The 20324-nt window shown below is 34.6% G+C and overlaps 3 protein-coding genes and 1 non-coding gene across 4 annotated transcripts; 3 read left to right on the forward strand and 1 right to left on the reverse strand.

Annotated features, from left to right (window-relative positions):
- The first annotated feature begins 224 nt into the window (after positions 1 to 224).
- On the forward strand, positions 225 to 3725 carry LOC21404945 (probable mitochondrial adenine nucleotide transporter BTL3). Its single transcript, XM_010089294.2, has 4 exons — positions 225 to 949; positions 1813 to 2116; positions 2709 to 3176; positions 3380 to 3725. Exons 1-4 carry the CDS (start codon positions 468 to 470, stop codon positions 3452 to 3454), a joined length of 1329 nt encoding a protein of 442 aa, XP_010087596.1. The 5' UTR covers positions 225 to 467; the 3' UTR covers positions 3455 to 3725.
- Positions 3726 to 4749: 1024 nt separating this feature from the next.
- On the reverse strand, positions 4750 to 9878 carry LOC21404946 (cyclin-dependent kinase C-1). The gene is made up of 12 exons (XM_024166004.1): positions 9579 to 9878; positions 8795 to 8876; positions 8482 to 8572; positions 8361 to 8390; positions 8162 to 8271; positions 7985 to 8057; positions 7780 to 7900; positions 7572 to 7689; positions 6659 to 6798; positions 6493 to 6550; positions 5688 to 5758; positions 4750 to 5547 (listed from the first exon to the last, which is right to left on the reverse strand). Exons 1-12 carry the CDS (start codon positions 9686 to 9688, stop codon positions 5040 to 5042), a joined length of 1512 nt encoding a protein of 503 aa, XP_024021772.1. The 5' UTR covers positions 9689 to 9878; the 3' UTR covers positions 4750 to 5039.
- A 2618-nt stretch (positions 9879 to 12496) lies between these two features.
- LOC21404947 (pentatricopeptide repeat-containing protein At2g27800, mitochondrial) lies at positions 12497 to 16919 on the forward strand. Its single transcript, XM_024166087.1, has 4 exons — positions 12497 to 12600; positions 14231 to 15582; positions 15988 to 16097; positions 16579 to 16919. The coding sequence occupies exons 2-3, from the start codon at positions 14246 to 14248 to the stop codon at positions 15989 to 15991; spliced, it is 1341 nt and encodes a 446-aa protein (XP_024021855.1). The 5' UTR covers positions 12497 to 12600; positions 14231 to 14245; the 3' UTR covers positions 15992 to 16097; positions 16579 to 16919.
- Positions 13980 to 14062, forward strand: LOC112091815. Its single transcript, XR_002902309.1, has one exon. It is a non-coding gene; the product is annotated as a small nucleolar RNA SNORD25 (small nucleolar RNA).
- Positions 16920 to 20324: the final 3405 nt, after the last annotated feature.

Consider the following 20324-nt stretch of genomic DNA (forward strand, 5'->3'; position numbering starts at 1 on the left):
CAAAATCAGAGAAACAAACGGCTACGAGTCTACGACAATCACAGAAAACATTAATAATATGTCGTCGAATTCCTATTGATTTTCTTATTGGCCATTTCCTTTCCTTCTTTTTCTCGTACAAAAAATTAGAAATACAAAAATACCAGCAAAAATTCGGTGAAGAATTTAGTCAACATCACCACCAACAACGACAACAACTAGTAAGAGAGAGTTAGAGAGAGAAACATAAAGCAAACAAACACGCAAATATTTTGTTGTGTTTGAAGCTCTCGGCGATGGAAGCTAAGCTAAGCAGAAGAGAAGCAGAATAATAATCATCCACCATTAAAATTCCTTCCCATCATTCTCATCCATAATTCCACTATTCTATTCCTTTGTGCTCTTCAAGCTCACTTTCTCTCTCTCTCTAAATAAACCCTTCTCGCTCTCTCTTTCTCTCTCATGCCTCTGCGAATCTCCACACCACAATGCGGAGCGGAACGGAGAACACCATTCCTCTTCTCGCGCGCTTGATGATCGACCAATCACCACCGTCCGATCGCCGCTTATTCTTCCCCTGCGGAGGCCTTTTCCTCGACCCGACCCACGCCGTTCCTCCTTCCTTCGTCTCCTCGGTTTCATCGAACGCCGCCGTTTCGGATCCCGTTTCGGTTTCGACTCGCCGAGAAACGGTACGTTTCGGGGGACTGAGACGCCGACGCGGCGGCGGCGGAGGAGGAGTTTTCTTGTCGGTGAGCTTGTCGATAAAGGCAAATAGTGGTGATGGTGACGAGGAGGGGTACGATCGGGAATCCAGAGAAGCTTTGGGGCAAAATGGGAATATTATTACCTCGTCGGAGGAGGCCGTGGCGGTTTACGAGACTGTACGGACTAAGGAGAAGAAATCTTCAGGCGTTTTCAACGTGACCAAGCACCTTTGGGCTGGTGCTGTTGCTGCCATGGTCTCAAGGTTTCTTTTTCTTTTCATTTTTTCTCTTTTTGAATCAAATTTTATATGTATATGTATTTTTTTTCTTATTTGAAAGTGTTTTGTTTTTTGGTCTATATTTGGCTAAAGTATTATGGGTACATTTAGAATTTATTTTAAAATAATTTTATTTTTTATATAAAAATAGAAATGAAAATATTTTTAATTTTAGATAGAAATTATTTTTAAAAATACGTTTAGTAATTTTATCAAGATATTATTTTCAATATAAAAAAATTTATTAATGTCTCTCTCTGTACTCGTACTCGAGAGAGACATTAATAAGTTTCTCTTCCGTTTTTATTTTTTTTCTCAAAAAACTTAAAAAAAAAAAACAAAACCAACTCCCCAATGTGTTTTGATTAATCTGTTTAATAGACAAAGACGACCCTTCTTCCATTTCAATGTGATTTTCCAGGAAACGTGAACTTTTGGGCTGACCAAACACAACTACTAAAGTCTAACATGATATTCTAGATAACACTTCACATATAGTTAACAATACTTCATATATATAGGTCTTGTTACAGCAGTTTTACGAGACCGTACTTTCACATAATATGTAGAAGAGAGAAATGTAACATAATATTTATTCAACGTAATTGTGTAACACTAAAAAATTTAGTTATCTAGACTGTTGTTAGGCCTTTACAATATTAGTGATATGTTGAATAAATAAAATGTCATGTTTCTCACTTGTATATGTTACGTGAAAGTATGCTCATCGGAAGATAGTAGACAAACACCATAGTATATATATTGTTTTGCTCTTTCATTGTCGTTTTTTATATTCTAAACTCTTCAACCGTTGTGGTCTCGTGAGAATACATGGGCTGTTTTCTCAGGACATTCGTTGCACCTCTTGAGAGACTAAAGCTGGAATACATAGTTCGTGGCGAGCAGAAGAACCTCTTTGAGCTCATTAGAACTATTGCCGTGTCTCAAGGGCTTAAAGGGTTTTGGAAAGGGAATTTTGTCAATATTCTTCGTACAGCGCCTTTTAAGGCTATTAACTTCTATGCTTATGATACATATAGAAATCATCTGATGAAAATTTCTGGTAACGAGGAAACCACGAATTTTGAGAGGTTTCTTGCCGGTGCTGCAGCTGGAATTACGGCTACTGTGCTCTGCATACCTATGGACACTGTAAGTATTGAATTTGTTCCATTTGGTTCAGATAGACTTTTGGTTGTTAAATGGATTTTTTTTTACCCTTTTGAGCGGAGATACTAAAATTTGATTAATGCGTTGAAAATGTTAACAACTTGGTAGTTACAAAAATGTAGTTATGGCTGTGCTTCTGCTTTTGTTTCATGAGCGTCTATTGGAAGGAGTTCATGCTTTGACAACCTACATGATGTCAAGGCACATACTTCTTAGTGGGGCATCATACTTCAATTCTAATCTGAATTGCCCAGGTTCACGCGAAAAGAGAAGACAAAGAAGCTTTCACACATTTTATTATGCTTAGATTCTGTTTAGTTCACAGAACTTGTGGGAAATCTTGAATCTTGTAACCATTTAAAACCATATATTAGTTACTGATTGCTTTGTGTTTGTTCTATGGTTGAGTCATATAGCGTGCAAACTCGGAAGTACCTGCCAGGGGAGCTCTGAAGCATCCTTTGGAGAAATTAGTTGAATTTGTAGTTAGTAGTACTTTGGTACCTCACGTTTTTTTTTTTCTATTGAAGAAATTTTACTTTAATATTATGCTAAAAATTATCGATTATCTCAGATCAGAACCATTATGATAGCACCTGGTGGGGAGGCCTTGGGTGGTGTAATTGGTGCTTTCCGCCATATGATCCAAACTGAAGGATTCTTTTCTCTCTACAAGGGTTTAGTACCATCGATTGTGAGCATGGCACCTTCAGGCGCAGTTTTCTATGGCGTTTATGATATATTAAAAGCAGCTTATCTGCATTCACCAGAAGGGAGGGAAAGAATCCAACGTATGAAACAAGAGCGTGAGGATCTGAATGCTTTGCAACAACTAGAATTGGGTCCTATTAGAACATTACTCTATGGGGCCATTGCTGGTCTTTGTTCGGAAGCCGCGACATACCCGTTTGAAGTCGTGAGGAGACAACTTCAATTGCAAGTTCGCGCAACAAGGTTAAGTGCATTGTCAACTTGTATGAAAATTGTTGAGCAAGGAGGCATTCCGGCTCTGTACGCAGGACTAGTTCCAAGCTTATTGCAGGTATGACTCGAATGTTTGCTAACCCTTAATTTAAATTGTACTATTGGTGCACAACATTTTTGATCACGGTGTCTTCATATTGTAAACTTTTTATGTCAATTGACTCCTCAACTTGTTATGTGGAACACTCTGTATTGCATAATGTTTTGTTGGAAATCCAACATAATGCTTTTCTTCTTTTTTGTCCTTGTCTTGACTCGCAGGTTTTACCATCAGCTGCCATTAGTTACTTTGTGTACGAGTTCATGAAGATTGTTCTCAAAGTGGAGTCCACATAATATGCTTGATTGTCACATTAAGGATTCCGGTTTCCTTTTTCATAATAATGAGTTATATAGACTTGGCTGAAGATCCTCTTTGCAATGTTTGTTCAGGGGGTTTATGAGGGAACTGAAATAAGAAAACCTAGTTCCAAGTATAAACCCGACATAATTTGACAAAAATTATTGTCCAATTGTCCACCTTGTTCCCTTGGCAGATTTTCAGAAAAAGAAAATTTGTTAAGACTTTAGTGTGGGAAAGAAAGCAGAGGAAATACGACAAAACGTTATACCATTGTCTTTGTTTGTCTTTGTTTGCCTATTGCCTAGTTTGTGTCCAGGCTCTTTTTTGTTTGAAGGACAAATTACACGTTTTTCTACCTAAACGACAGACTGTCACAAAATGCCTAGTAAATTTTAATTTTAGTTTTTTTCCCCTCAAACTTCAATAACTCTTAAAACTTTTCCCCCTCAACTGAATTTTTGGTGAAAAATGTTATGCAAAAATTAACTAAAAAAAACTCATGTTAATTTTTTTAATAGAAATAACACGTATAACACAAATAATGTGTTGTTGAACCATTTTTAGTATATAATTACTTTATTAGCTTCTCCTCGTTTAGTCACATAAAAGTGCAATTACGCAGTAGTAGTTGTCATTTTTTCTACTACACTAACTTTAGAGGTTTATCAGTAGAGGCTAACAATAATAATAGAAGTAAGAATTTAATCGAAAAGGAAAATTTGTCAAGAGTTGTTAAAATTCAGGAAGAGAATGCTAAATTAAAATTCAAGACATTTTGTGACAAGACCTATAATTCGGGACGGGGTGTGGAATGTGTAATTTGTCTTTTTTTTTTTTTGTTTTTAAATGAAGTTACCACATAACATTATGTGCTTCTACACTAGCCATAAGTTGAAACTTAAATTTATAATTCGTTGAAATAACTATCATCAATGAACATTACCTTAAAATGACACGGGGCATTTTATAAAGTTTGACAGTTTGATTCAAATGACTGCTGACTGAATTATAATATTATATGTTTAATTATTTATTTGTTTTTTTTAGTATGCCTTTTGAAATTCTGAAGACGCACTAAAACGTTATTAATGTATTGACCCAAGTCTCAACCCAAAGCACTTTCAAACACTAGTAGCTTTTTCTTTACCTTGAATTTATCTGTACCTCTCGTTAATTATGTTTAAATCCATAATTAACTCTGGAGAAAAACGACAAAAAAGTTTTCAGCATCCAAGACTAGGAAAGTGAGAAGTTGACAGAGAGACCCGCGTTTAAGAAAAAAGTTTGGTCGGTAAGAAAAAAGTTTGGTCAGTGAAAAAAAAAATCAATCAGGAAAGCAAATGAGCCAGGACGAATATCAGTTTCTCCAATGGAAACAGACAATCTCCCAAAAAGAATATACAAAGACACTTAAACTAAGACCTATACAGACATAGGCAGGACTTCACAAGCCTAGATGAAAATTAATACTGGCCATGCAAAACCTGAATTCACCATCAGAAGTGATCAAAGTCACATTGTTCTTTGTTAGATCAATCTATCTTCCTAATTCCAAAGATTTTCCTTTTTTCCTCGCTTTCACTGCTGCCAACCATACTGCTGATTTCGGCTGTGGCCTCTGCCAGCGGTAGAGCCTCCATACTGTGTATTCTGAGAGTAAGGAGGACCAACACTATAACCACTATGGCCTCCTCTTGGGCCAGGAACAGGCATGCCACTTCCCCCATATGGAGGGCCACGTCCTTGCGGCGGGTATGGAGCGCTGCTGTAACCGCCGCGATTTGGGTTGTAAGCCCCACCTTGATTTCCACTTGCAGGATACCTGTTTGGTCCTGTGGGTGGACCTCGGGGCTTTACATAGTGGTGGTGACTTGGTCCGCTCGACACCGGGGGTTGTGCATTGTTCATGGGATGGTTGGGTCCATGCCAATGAGATGGAGCTTGGCCGCCATGTTGAATAGGAGGTAGACGGGCATGCTGCTGAGGATGCTGCAGTTTCTCTCTCTTTGCCATTTCTTCATTTTGCCGCTGCTGCTGCCTTTTTTTCTTTGTTTGGAACTCATGCGACGATTCATACTTTGGAAGGCTGTAAAAAAAAAAGATTTAGCATGGTTAACAATCCGTGACTTCAGATTTATTATTATTACTATTACTTTTATTATTATTACTATTATTGTTATTATTATTACTGTTGTTAGGTTTTTTTAAGTCGAAGTAGTAACATACCTCTTAGGGTCGCAAGGTAAAGGGTCATTCCAGAAATAATCAGCATCCAGTGCTTGCTTAGCAGTCCATCTCTATTCAAGAGAAAGGTAGACAAAAAGGACAATTAGGCTAATTCTAGACATGAGTTACAAAGTCAAAATTCATACAACGAAAGGAGATAAAACAAGAAAAAGCTGGTTTCCAATAAAAGAACAGAAAAATAGGGGAAGAACTAAATCGGGAAGAAGGAAGATTACTGGGAACTAAAATCGGGAAGAAGGGAGATTACTGGGAACTACATTGAAAGACATAAGAACTAAATCGGGTTGAGCTCCAGTGGCTTTTAAAAGATGTTATGAAAAATTTAAAAATAAAATGAAGAACATATACATACATAAGTAAAGATGCAGGGAATGTGCATTATAAGTCGAACTAAAACCAAAATGAATAAAAATATATATAGAATAATGCAGGGTATTTTAACCATTAGTAAATTGTATGCCAATTGACAATCACCAGCCTCCTTATAGTTGTCAGCACAAACTGCAAATTGTGTCACAACTCACAACTAGAAAATAATGAAATCATGTGTTTCTTTTTTTAGTGAGACAACCAAGAATTAGGAAGGACCAGTTCTTTTATTTCAAACAGGGACTGCAAACCGAAGAGAAGAAACTTTTATGCAAGCCACTTGAGGCAATGAATAGATGAGTTGTAAAACACAAAGGACAGTAAGAAAGTCTTATAAGGATATCTGTCAGGTAATGAATAAATAAGAACTAGTAATGCTTGTACCAAGAAAAAGTATATGTCAGATAACGCTCACCTGATTTGGATCAAGAGTTAATAAGTGATCCAGCAAATCAAGAGCATAGCGGTCGAAGCTGTAATGAAAATTCAAATCATAAGCATCAAGCTTCTTACAGAGAAATCTACATAAAAACCGTTTTCCATCAAAAGCACTCGATGCAAAGAGTCTTTTATTTACTTACAGACTAAACATTTCCCTGACACGTCTCTTCATGGGCCTTGATGGCTTGAAATTGTTATACCAAGGAGTCTTAGAAGCATCAGGCCAGTTTATCTCATCAGGAGATCCACAAAGCTCAAATATCTTGTTCAGTTGCTCAGGCTACAATAAATGTGGAAAAATATCTGTTATGGTATAGCATCCAAAAACATTTGTTTGTCTCTTTTTAATCTTAATAATTACTTAGTTTCCTTTTTTTTTTCTGTTCCACAATATGTGCAGAGAACAAAATGTCAGCATAAGCCTTTTTATTCCCTCACGGGACCATTATAATAAAAAAAATAACTTAAATTTAAACTTTCTTATCCAGTATATGTCTGACCTTCAAGACCAAAGGCAAACAAAGGAATTTCAAATTTTAGGCTTATTAAAAAAGCTCATCACTTTTGATACTACAAGAAGTGCGTGAAAGTTTACAAGGCAAAAGGATGAGCAGTCCCCCACGTCCAGAACATGCTTTACTAAGAGTTCATGGGCCAAAGGCAGTCAATATAAACACCTACTTTCATCTTACACTGACTGTGACCATAAGTCAAAACATATTGACGAGTATATGAAAGAAGTTGTTAACAAGATCATATTTCTAGACTCTATATATTATCCTTTGTTGCTTTTCCCCTCAACAAGATTGCGATTATAATATAGGTGGGTGTTTTTTTTAAAGCATCAACATATTTAACCTACAATGTATTTCTGAACTTGCTACAAAAAAAAAAAAAAGTTATACGAAAGAAAAACTGTGGCAACCCAAAAGGGAAATGAACTGTGTGTCTACGACCAACGTGTTAGAAAACCACCCCCAAGCAGCAAAGTTATTGTTTCCACGACTCCATTAGAATAATAAGTAAATCATCCCACAGATCTCAGTATCTCACCTCATTTTTCCCAGGCAAAATTGGCTTTCCATGCAAAAGCTCAGCAAATATACAACCAACAGACCACATATCTACAGCTGGACCATACTTTGTGGCTCCAAGAAGCAATTCTGGGGGCCTGCTCAAAATCGCACAATATTAATTCACAAAAACCCGGGGACTTGCACTTGAAATCATGCAACACTTGAATTCTAAGTCCATAACTTACCTATACCACAAAGTGATAACACGATTAGTAAGATTTGCACCATGGTCATTGGCAAATGATCTTGCAAGGCCAAAGTCTGCTAGCTTCAATTTTCCCTCATTATCTATCAAAAGATTAGAACCTGGAAAAGTATGCTTTACTTAGAATGGATCCACCACAGAAGCTTCAGGTCAAATAAAGGATATATAATAACTTAATAACTAACCTTTGATGTCACGATGAAGTACTTGATTTATATGACAGTAGTGGAGCCCAGTCAGTAGCTGCTTCATATAACACTGAAAAATGAATATTAGAGGACTGTTCGGAATCGGATAATCCAGTAGAAATACATAAATAAATACCCTTTTTTAAAGTTTTTTTTTAATTAAAAAAAGGTAACCTTTATCTGCGGAACTGTAAATCTGAGTCCAGGACGGTCAGCGAGGCCTGTCAAGTCATGGTCCATGTACTCAAATACCATATAGATACCACCCTTGAACTTAATGCTTTCTGTTACAGACAAGAATATACATCCACTTATAATTGGGTAGACGGGAAAGTAACCATAAAAATATTTAATAACCCAACAACTTACTGACCTTGATTGCTTTGCTCATCCTTCTCATTACCTTGAAGACAGCAACATCATAATTAGACATGAAACAAACAATTACTTTAAAGTATGAGAATCTATAAAAACAATATAGGTTTAGAAAGTACCAGTAGAAGTCACAATCTCTTTCAGCTTAATAACGTTGTCATGATCAAGCTTCTTGAGAATCTTAATTTCACGAATGGCCGTAATAGGGAACTGCACAAAACGGAATTGTCGAAAAAGGGGGATAAAAAATCTAAGCGGAAATTATTAGAAAAAATGCAGTTGCGCATAATTGTGCTCTTTATGTGCGTGTGTCCAGTTGTGACATTCTGCGCAGCTGAATACACCTCAAACTTTCACATAATCCGAATCGAATTGAAAATGTACAATTTTCCATATAATCACAAGACATGGTTAAATAAAAACGTGACATACCCCTTCTTTCTCATTGTCCATTCGTATCTTCTTCAAAGCAACAATTTCTCCAGTCCTAGTTTCTCTGGCCATGAACACTTGACTGCAAAAGCATAAAATTAACCAAAAAAAGAAAGCAACTCAATAAATGTCAAAGCCGCAACAATTAAGGTTAAGAAGAGTCACTCTTAAGTTAAGATGATTGAACTTTTAAGGGCATAAAGCAGTAAAATGAAAGCATCAAAATTAACTCTTTTCACTCATGCTGCCTAAACATGTTTTCCCTTTTCTTCTCCTGTCTTCCTTCCAATTTCATAATGTAGTTTATTCAAAGTCAAATCTTCCAGACTTAAATTGAGCTTCTAATAACTTAAAAAAGAAAATTCTCTGGTAGGTATGAAAAAAATATCACCATTCTAAACTATTTCACAATTAAGGAAAAATATGATAATTTAACATACACACACACACACACACACAAATTGACAGTTCTAACTGTGCCCTATTTTTTTCTTTTTCCCTATACCCAACCATAAAATTCTCCTAACTTAAAAACTTCCGATCTTTTTTTTTTCCCTGACAGCTTCGAAAAATTTTAACCAAAAACAGCAAAACCATCAAATTCATGTATCTATATTTAATCAACTCTCTTAACCATGCATACGCGATCTTTATTAGCAATTCTGGCACTTACAAAGACATATACATATTATTTAAGAACAAGCACAACCAATAAAATTTTTCTCTAAAATTCTCTGTCTCTCTCTCTGGGGCAATAACACAGGGGAAGAAGAAGAGTACTAACCCGTAAGTGCCTTCGCCAATTTGTTCCAATTTCTCAAAGCAGTCGACGCTTCGAGACCCCCACGACGATAGCTCTTCGACATTTATCTGCCCAGGCGCCGCAAGCGCCATCTCTCTCGCTCTCTCTACCCAAAAATTTTCTCAGGAAAAAGTGGGAGAGAAAATAAGAGCGAAGTCGATGCTGTTGGAGACGCGTCACCGACTTACCGGATTCTTGAACCAGTTTTGGTGTGTTTCAGTAATAGGATGCCTGAGCTTTAACAATCAACGCCTGTTTCTTTTTTCTTTTTTTCTTTTTTTTGTGGGGGGATGGTTGGAGGGTAAAAATTACCCTGCATACTTTTGAATAAAAAAATAAAATAAAAATAACTCGAGTTGAAATATATATATATATATATTAAATATTTTTAAAAATCACGAAATTTCTTTTTTTGAAAGAAACTCAAGAAAATTATATAAATGGTTCTTAACTTATTTATGGTGGGTTTGGTATTACTTCTAGGAGAGAAAAAATACTCATGTGAGAATCTAAAATTTAAAATCTTATTTGATAAAACAGATTTTTAAAGAATTTTCCCTTAATCTGAAGCTAAAAGCATAATTAGCTTTAGGCTGATTCTGATTCGGAAATCTATTTTGAGTGTTTAATGAAATTTTTTATTTCTAATTTTACCCCCACTGAAATATGAAATTTACAACCAATTTTCATTTCAGAAAAATCCACTCTCCTCCACTCGAATCTCTCCTCATCTCCTCCTCTGCGAAAATTTTTTATGTGTTCCTCTCCTCTCCTCGCCGTTCGTAGCAAGGTTCACCGGCCTCTCTCTCCGTTCGCCGGTTGATCACTCCGTTAGTGGTTCGAAGCTCGTTTGGTTTCTCCTCCGCCCGATTGATCTCTCCGTTGCTGGTCTCCCTTCTCATCCTCACTTCCCGTCTCTCGTCATCAGATCAAGAGGTAAGTCTCTCTAACCACGCGATTTTTAGTTTGAACATTTGGATTTTTGGGTCTAATTTTTAGTTTGAATATTTTGGGTTTTAGTTTTCTGATTTTTGCCTTCAAAGAAAAACGGTTTGAAACTTTGATCTTTCCAATGCTTTCGTGTTGATGATTTGATCTCCCTTTATGGTTTGGATTTATGATCATTTGTTTATGGTTTGAAACTTTAATCTGTGTTTGGAGTCTTTGGACCAAAGATTTAATCCGTGTTTAGGAAGGTTTAATCTTTTCGTGTGTGTTCTGCATAGTTTCAGAAGGTTTAATCTATGATTGCTATATATAAATGTTTCTTTTCCGTTGCGAAAGGTTTAATCTGTGATTGCTATATGTAAATTTTCCCACAAAGTTCTTAGTGAATCACTTTTCCACCCCAAGATATGAGGTTCCTGCACAAAGTATCCCCGCTTTTGTTATTGGATTCTTTTGCCTCTTGACACCAGCATATTACATCTGAAACGCCTGATGACAATATTTGCGTGTGTTTTGGACTAAACTAGCCTAAGATTCAAGCATAGCTTTCTACACTAATTATCATATGGGAGAGCCCGACCATTTTCATTGGAAGAAGCAAACGACAATATGAAAAAGAAACTATTGGCATCTATCTGGTTGTTTGTTTTATTTATATATTTGTAGTTTTTTTATGACCAGTTGCAGTTATTTGGAAGATAATGTTACAGGCCAGCATCTTTTATGTGTTTCAAAGCAAATTTTTGCTTTAAAAATCTTGATTGTTGAGATGCTCAGTTGTCATGTATTTGGTACTTTTGTTTTGGAAGGATCTTGGACACACAATGTGATGATGCGCTTCAGAAGCAAGTAAAAATAGTTATTGTAAAAATGGTGCTTCATAATTATATTAGGTTGCATGATAAACGTGATCGACATATTCAAGAAATCGAGAATAATCTAAATGTTTTCGCTTATGAAGAGCATCAACTGGAGGACAATGTAGAAGAAGATGAAGCTTCACTATCACAAGAAATGGTTGAAGTATGAGATCAAGTTGCGACAAGTTTAATGAACACGACTTAATTCTTTTAATGATTCTGTCAGTTTTTTGAAGATGAAATGTACTTTTTTATTCAACAAATTGATTACTCACTAATGCTCATTTTAGTTGTAACTATATTGTGAATGAAGAAATAAAAAAAAAAATTAATTATCATAAATTTATTGTTAAAAAACTCAAAATTATAGCATTATGTATTTTTAAGTTAAATAAATATTTCTAAATACCAAAAATAATTTATATATTTAAGTTCCATACCATGTCTATTTTGGTCATTTTACATATCCACAGCAATTCAACATCAAAATTTACCAAACGCTATTATACTGATTTTAGAACCAGCACAGCTACTATAATTACAGTTTACCAAACACTCAGTTACTTTTTGTAACAGCTGCTTTTTCCTTCAGCACAGCTAAAAGTATTTTTTCTAAAATTCACAGTAATACCAAACTAAGCCTTAGTAGGTGATAATTTAGTCTTTTTTTTTTAATTTTAGCAAAATACTTCTTATATTTTTAAGGGTTCGTTTAGTTTATTAATTTAAATTTTTAATTTGAGTTAAAATGTAATTTTATATGAAAATTTTTTATTATAATAAAAAAATTAAATGTGATTATTTTTAAATTTTTTATTATAATAAAATTTAAAATTTAAATTCAAATCGATAAAATTAACGGCGCCCGTAATTTTTCCGTCCATTTTCATTAGTTTTTTCACGGAAATTGACATGTGACCTATAATTATGTTAAAAAGTCCAATTTACCTGATTTCTTTTATTTCTAATCAAGTCACACAAAAAAAAAAACAAAAACAAAAAAAACAAATGGTAATCAGCACTTTGTTTTTCTTTTTTCCTTATTAATCCTAAAATTGAGATTTTTTTTTTTTTTTCATCCATGATGTTTTCCCTTCATTTGATGTGACATTCAAGCTAACCCAAAACCCTTCCAAATCAGACGCCAACCATCAAGTCCGCCTCTACCGCCCAGATTTCTCTGTCGAGCCTCCAAGGTTGGTTTTCTGTTTGTAATTTTTTGTTTGAATTTGAGATTTTGTGCTGGAAAAACGAAGTCTTTGAGTGGATGCTTTTTGAACGTTTCTGTTATAATCATTCATTCCCTTTGCTTTTGCTGTGCCGACTATAAGAATGAAAAGGTGCTTCAATTGTGTTTGTCATTTTTGTTTGAAGCTTAAGTTGGGTTTATAGATCAGTGAAGTTTTGTGTTTGCAATTTTTATGTGAAGTTCATTTTATGAATTTATGGTATTCGTTTTATTGTGGAATTTTTTTATAATTGATTGGTGTTTTTGGAATTTGTTTGATTGTTGAAAATCGCTATTGTCATACTTTGAGTGTCTTGCTATTTGTGATTTTTTTGTTGATTATTTTACTATTTTTTCGAAGATTGATATTAGTTTGATAAATTGGGTTGTTTGATTAGTTGGATGTTGTTAGAAGTTCATATTTGTGAGATTCCTATGAGATATGTGAAATTAGTTTGATATTTGTTGGAGACATTCGGTTGATTCATCGTCGTTTCTTCGAGTTCATTCGATGTTTCCTTCAAGATTTGAATTCCAGGCGGTTGTGAAAATCAACAATCATTTCTTAGCTTTATAGGAAATCCAGTTAAAATAGCATTGTGCTTGATTGTTACTTTATTTATAATAAAAACATGTCTACCTAATAGTGATAATTGGCAGGTCTAGCTAGCAACTCTTTATAGTCCATTCTAACTACCCCAGAAATTCTATTGGAGCTTTTGTTGCTTTTCATATTCTGTAGAGTTCTTGCAAGTTCTCTTGTTTGTTTTTTTTTTAATATACCACCAGAATATCTATGGTTAAGATGCTCCGTGGGAAGATTAGTTTCTTCTTCTGCATTTTCAATGTTTATGACATGGGCCATGGTTTATTTCCACCAAAAGAAGCTTTCCTCTTTTTTTTTTTTTCTTTTCCTATTTTCTAATTTATTTAAATGATTTTCTCCTTTGAAAAAGTGAAGAGAGAAGATAGGAGAGAAGAGAGAACGAGGTGAGTTAAGGTGAAGAAAGAGAAGGTGAGCAGAGAAAAGGAGAAGAAAAAAAGTGAGATTCAATTCAATTTAATTTAATATTATTTTTTTAATATTCAGACACAAAAAAAAAAAAAAAAAAAAAAAAAAAAAAACAAAGGAGTTTTTTGTTTTCCTCGTAGCTTTCCTTAAATTCCAAACACAAGGAAATATTTATCTTTTCTTTCCACTTCCTTTTTCTTCTTTTCACTTTCTTTCATATACTCGTTCTTACCATAAGAGTGAGGTTCCACACAAAGCCTTAGTCTCTCTTGAAACTTTTCTTACTTTGCTTTTGATGTTCGTATTGTTACGCTTCTCTATCTGCATATATTGTTGTTAACGGTGATGAGCCTTTAACCTGTAACCATTTGTGGATTTGATCACAGATGTTTAAGAACATCAAAGAGACTGAGTTTGATATAATATTTCTTTTATTGTTTGTCTTGATTTTTATAATATATAAATGAACCCGTTTTTTTTTTTAACTTATTTTTTTTTATCTTAGTTTTCGTTTATCAAGACCAAGTATCAATATTAAAATGCTACTATTTTTATGTGGATCTCTAAATAACTTCTCTGGTTTCAGTTCACTTTCAAAAAGATGAGTAAGGAGAAGACTCAAGTTGTACCCTGCATCTTTGGGTTATTGAACGTGGGTTTTGCTAATCAAATCTGTTGTTCCAATACATTTTTCCCACATCTCTTTCATCTTAGAAGATTTCATGTAGTATCGAGTAATTCGGCATTGGTTAGTGAGAATGCATCGGGAAGTTCACACATTGTGCCACGAACCAGATTTAAGCTAGGTTTTGGAACTGCTTCGAATGGATTTCCAAGTTCATATGAGCGATTTTCGTTGTATTCTTTTTTCTCGACTAAGCCTATGTCAAGGTCTTTTAGGAGGAGAGCTAGTAAGAGACGAAAAGCCAATAGCAAACCTAGTCTTGATGAAGATCAATTTCAAAGGGTGGTTTCTCAACTTCTCCCTAGGTTTATTCCTGAAGAACTCGCTAATCTCATGGCCCAGCAAGATGATCCTCTTGTGTGTCTTGAGTTGTTCAATTGGGCCTTGCAGCAGCCGAGGTTCAAGCACGGGATTTGCACTTACCACATTGTGATAAAGAAGCTTGGTGTTGCACAAATGTACCAAGAGATGGATGATATTGTCAACCAAGTGCTCTCTCTCTCTCATTTTGGAAATGAGGCTCTTTTCAACACCATTATTTACTTTTTTACAGAAGCTAGGAAGTTGACTCGAGCTATCAATATATTCAACCACATGAAGAGCAGCAGATACTTAGATTGTAGGCCTTCAATTAGAACCTATAATATTCTTTTCTCGGCATTTTTGAGTAGGGGAAGAAATTCTTACATAAACCATGTGTATATGGATACAGTTAGGTTTCTGTTTAGGCAAATGGTGAATGATGGTATTGAGCCTGATATTTTCTGTTTGAACTCCATGGTTAAGGGGTATGTACTTTCCCTTCATGTCAATGATGCACTTAGGATATTTCACCAGATGGGCGTGGTGTATAACTGCTTGCCGAACGTGTTTACGTATGATTATCTGATCCACGGGCTATGTGCCCAAGAAAGGACGTACAATGCTATGGAGTTATGCAGTGAAATGAAGACTAAAGGCTTTGTTCCAAGTTCTAAATCATACAACTCGCTTGTAAATGCTTTGGCTCTCAGTGGAGAGATTGATGAGGCAGTGAAGTATCTGTGGGAGATGATTGAGCAGCGGAGATCGGCTGATTTTATTACGTACAGAACAATATTAGACGAGGTATGCAGAAGAGGGAGGGTTGAGGAGGCCATGAAGCTGTTGAAGGAGTTCCGAGAGAAAGACCTCTTGGATGGACATACGTACAAAAAGCTTCTGTATGTGCTTGAAGATGATATTGGACATTCGATGGACCAAGATCGGTTCAGGTATTTCTCATTAGTTTTAATTTCTATTATCTGTTATTAGTCAACACGTTAGTCTACACATATTTTTGTTTGCCTTAGCTGAGGCACAAATGACGAGGGTATGTTTGGTTTGCAGCTAGTGCATTTTCTTGTTAAAATCCTTCTAGTCCGTGTCATCAAAATAAGTACCAAAAAATAAAATGTTCAAATTATGAAATTCCAACACTGTAAAATTAACTCCAATACTACCTTACCTTATTATGATCCCAGTGTAATTTGGTTTTTCATGATGACGTTTGTGGTCTCTATTTAATATTTTGAATGCAATCTGATTTGCTTATAGGCATGTGTGTGAATAATGATTCAATTTATTTCCTAAGCATACGAGCTAGGTTCTAAAACTGCGTTTGGACTTTCTGTTTGCAGTTAGGTTGATGCAGTTGTTTCACTTGGAAGTTTGATGAAAGGTGAATTCCTCTTACGTGGCAAGTAATTCTCCCTTACATCCGATGCTCAGGCAGATGTTCTCTTATTAGGTACAATATGCCACAACGTGCTATCTTCTATTTCTAAGTTCTTGGTTGACGTTTTATAAAAAGATGGTAAAAGAATGTTAAAAAAAAATAAAAAAATAAAAATCGTGGTTGATGTTATTATAACTTGCTTTGTTCAGTTATCTCTGTCCCACATCCTATGTTTTCTGGTTGTCATTGCACAACCTTAATGTAATAGGCCCCTTCCACATTCCATGGTTTTTATCACCGGTCAATTTATAACTCAAAATAAATTGGAAGCTCCAATATATCAAGCATGTTTCCTGCAATTTGCAGAACACGAGATGTGTTTATTATCATCTCATGTTCTTATGAAATGAGACGATGGTTGAAGCAAGGTTTCATTTCTTCAATTCATAGACTTAGAAAATGATGGCTTAAAATGTGTGCTCTTTTTCCTGTTTATTTATTCTAGTTCCCTCTTTTCTATGCTTCATTTCATGTTGTAATTTGCCCAATGCAGATCCACCCCAAGAAATGGGAGCAACCCGGGGAATGGCTATGCCATGCATTTTCTCTACATGGACAAATCCCAAAATATTAAAAGGTAGAAAACCTCCTTGACACTGGCACCCTCTCCCAACGGGGTCCTTGAATCTAATTGTAGTTGAGGCTGTGGTTGAGTCCTTGATTTGCTTTGTCGTCCTCACTTGGCTGAACGTCATGCTTTTAAGCATTGTTCGTCTTTTGTGCGTTCACAAAGTTGGCAGATTTTGCCGAATCTGATTCTAATATGGTGGTTGCTGCAGTTAACTCCAGTAGTTTTATTGGCCGTAATGAAGCCCTTACGGCTGGTATTTGTGTAATACATTACTAGCTGAATTTGTTGGTTATATTTGTGTTTTTGGTCGTTGTAGTGTTGACGATGTTGCATTGGCCATTACTATAAATAGTTTAGCTTTTATTCAGCAAAAAGAAAAAACTAAGCTTAAGATCTGTTTTTAGAAGGTTATTCTTCTTTTTTTTTTTTTTACCCTTGATGAATTTGTTGAAAACTTTGAGATGACCATTGTTTTGCCATTTGTAAAAATGACTTAATAAGAAAGTCTTATCAGTAAAAATAACTTTTTAAAAAAAATTTATTTACAAAATAATTACGGAACGGATATTTTTAAGAAGAACGACTAGGTAGCCATTCTTTGTAAAAATAAGTGTTCATTTTGTCAATTTCACTTTGTACGGTAACCATTCTAACAAATTCTACTTAAAAAAAGAACATTGCTATAAAGCTATATAAAGTAGAGGAAGAGTGAAGAAGATTGAGTCGTGAGAGTTACTGGGATTGAAAATGAATGATCGGTTGGTTGATTATTTTTGTCATTCTCAGTGCAGACGTCCAATGAACCATGACCTTTTGATCCTTTTAGTGTTACCTCACATGAAAGCAGGGAAATCTTTTGCACTATTGACAGACTTGTTCAATGCAAAAATGGTATATAATTTTCTAGGTTTCTTTAGTAGCTTCATTTCCTCTCTTCCTAGCCTCTTACTAAGTTCTACTTCTACGTACTGAGAATCTCAACTGAGAAGGAGAATTAATGAGAGCTGCTCACTTGCTTTTGCATCAAAAGTGAAATAAGGTCGAACGGTTATATATTTTGGCGAAGTCTATTGTAGGAACCGTGGGGATTTCTCATGTTTCTCATGGATGGGGAACCAATAAAAATGTAATTAGAGAGGTTATATTGAAGGGTAAAAGCACATTATATTGAACACATGGTTAATGTTTATAACTATAGATATACTTAAAATTGTTATGTAAAGTTTCCTTTTGATTTATATAACTTATGCGTTTCTTCCTCTCCCTCCTTTTCGGCTTCTAACTTTGGTGATTGAAGTGTTGTCCTTTGGGTTTCGCGCGAGGTTTTCAATAATGGCGTTTGTTTTCTACCCATGTGAGTCTGTTTATTTGCTTTAAGGTTGTAGTAACGGAGGTGGTTTCTCCGTGTCCAATCTGCAAGAGTTCGCTCTTTGTGGTATTAAATGTTTGTATTGGTTAGTGGTCTATGTGTTACATTGTTGTGACCCTTGATCAATCCAGTGTTTCTTTTGGTCTTCAGGGTCTTAATTGTAAAGTGTCATGTACGCTCATTTCTAGGTATGTTAAGGTGCTTCCCATTTATCAGGCTTTTACTCACGGTGCATGATTAATTCGAGTTTTTAATTTGAGTTGAGATGTGATGTTGTGTGAGAGTTTTTTACTATAGCAAAAAAATTAGATGTGACTGTTTCTGAGAGCTTTTTACTGTAAACTCGAATCAGCGAAAAGAACGGGGTCATGTATTAACATAGTTGGTCTCTTTTGAGGGTCAGCCTTATATTACTTGGCCATCCACATATAATCTTTGATTTATATTGAGTGGAATCCCCCTTCCCTTAAAAGAAAAGAATGCAACTTTTATATTTTAGTGGCACAAATCAAAGTTAATAATTGTGTTTATTTAATTATGAGTATAATTAGACATATAATAATTATTGTAGTTTAAATTGTATATGTGCATATGTCTCCTTGCTAGCTACATAATTCTCTAGGATTAATTAATGGAATTTTCTTGGACGATTTCAGTCTCTTAAAACTCAAGGTACAAGAATGGTCTGGCCAGCCTGGCCCATTCTCCTTAAGTCTATGCATGTCGTAGGTCAGGCTAGCCCATCATTTCAAGTGAGTTAGGTCGGGTCGGCCAATGGACCATGATCAAGTTGGCCAATTTAGGATTTTTTTTTTTTTGTAGTACATTATTTTTTTTTTTTTCGAGTTTCCTAAACAAGTTAAAGAATAAACAAAATGTTTATAGTCAATAAGAATATGAAAAGAAATGTATTTTTTATCACCATCTCATAAAAAAATCTTTAGAACAAAAACCCAATGAGGCAAATCATAACAATATATACATATATGATAATGATGTATATATTGAATATATATTTAAAAAATATTTTTTAAGTGTAGTTTTTTTAGCGATGGGCCAACATATCATAGGTCTACACAAATCCAACTGGTGCTTCTTAATGGGCCAAAATATTGAGCCCAACCCAATCCTCTCTCTATTAATGGGTTAGGTTGGGCCTTGAATCTACAATTCGAAGAGATCTATGATCTTTACTACTCTGGGAGTATGTTTACTTTGCATCAAAGAAAAATGAAAAGTAAGAAATGATTCTCTTTCCTTTTTAATAGTGTGTTATAGCAAGAAGTGATGTCAATCCTTACACCCCTTGGTATTGATTCATTGTCACAGAGAGTGAATTTCTAATTCATTTATCTGTCCTTAATAAATTATTACATAGCTAATGATTATTTAATTGTACAAAAACATTTTTTAGCACTTAGATTGATAATATTACTATTCCAATCCCTTTACCTTTCCTATTACATTTTAAGGGTGCATTTACTAATAAGGAATTCAAAGAATATGAGTTGAGTTCTAAGAGAAGGGGAATTTAATTCCTTGAAACTGAATCCCATAATTCTATGAAAGTGTTTACTAACCTATAAGGAATTAAGTTATAGAAGGAATTAAATTCCTATTCTTTTGTTTACTAAATTAAGAAATTGGAATAAAATATATGAAATTTCAAAACTACCCTTTAAAATATAATTATAGTATTTTAATTGTTTAGTTAAAATATCATGCATTATTTATTTTATTAGTTAAAATAAATAATTGTCATAAGTATAGAAAATAATTATTTAAATTGTTAGGATAAATATAAATCAATTATCAATACAGATTGGGTTTTGGTTCTCTGATGGTTTTTTTTTTTTTTTTTTTTAAACCGGAGGATAATTGTACAAAATAAGTAAAAGATGATGTGTGGGAGTTTTGAGGAGGACACCACACACACCTACTTGCTCCAGGGAGTGTGCATGTACCATACTTCAAACTCGAATTTTATTTCAATTTTTATTTGTTTTGCTATAAATATACCTTTACTGGCGTATTTCATTAGCCTCTATCTAAATTTTTTGTGCTCTCTCCTTTAGACTAAAAAAGTTGTAGTAAATAAAGATTGAAAGGACAATTAAGAAGCTCAATAGAATCAATCAATGCCTAGACGTAAGGTAATGTTTAGTTTATGGGTTCAAAACCGTGGTTTATGATTCTGATTTTTAAAATTTAAATTTTTTATGAGAGAAAAACACTGTAGCAAAACTAAGAACCGTAATCCTAAACCATGCAGAACTCTTAAAAAAAAAGGTCACCTAAT

This window comes from Morus notabilis, unplaced genomic scaffold (genome assembly GCF_000414095.1).
Source record: "Morus notabilis unplaced genomic scaffold, ASM41409v2 Scaffold697, whole genome shotgun sequence".
In the NCBI taxonomy this organism is placed as follows: Eukaryota; Viridiplantae; Streptophyta; class Magnoliopsida; order Rosales; family Moraceae; genus Morus; species Morus notabilis.

What these genes read in the sequence shown, in the direction of transcription:
- LOC21404945 (XM_010089294.2), top strand. Translation starts at nt 468, where the DNA reads ATGCGGAGCGGAACGGAGAACACCATTCCTCTTCTCGCGCGCTTGATG. An exon ending in GTTGCTGCCATGGTCTCAAG is followed by an intron (nt 950 to 1,812) that starts GTTTCTTTTTCT and finishes CTGTTTTCTCAG; the next exon opens with GACATTCGTTGCACCTCTTG. An exon ending in TAGTTCCAAGCTTATTGCAG is followed by an intron (nt 3,177 to 3,379) that starts GTATGACTCGAA and finishes CTTGACTCGCAG; the next exon opens with GTTTTACCATCAGCTGCCAT.
- LOC21404946 (XM_024166004.1), bottom strand. Translation starts at nt 9,688, where the DNA reads ATGGCGCTTGCGGCGCCTGGGCAGATAAATGTCGAAGAGCTATCGTCG. An exon ending in ACTTCATCGTGACATCAAAG is followed by an intron (nt 7,901 to 7,984) that starts GTTAGTTATTAA and finishes ATACTTTTCCAG; the next exon opens with GTTCTAATCTTTTGATAGAT. An exon ending in TAACTCTTGATCCAAATCAG is followed by an intron (nt 5,759 to 6,492) that starts GTGAGCGTTATC and finishes TCTCTTGAATAG; the next exon opens with AGATGGACTGCTAAGCAAGC.
- LOC21404947 (XM_024166087.1), top strand. Translation starts at nt 14,246, where the DNA reads ATGAGTAAGGAGAAGACTCAAGTTGTACCCTGCATCTTTGGGTTATTG.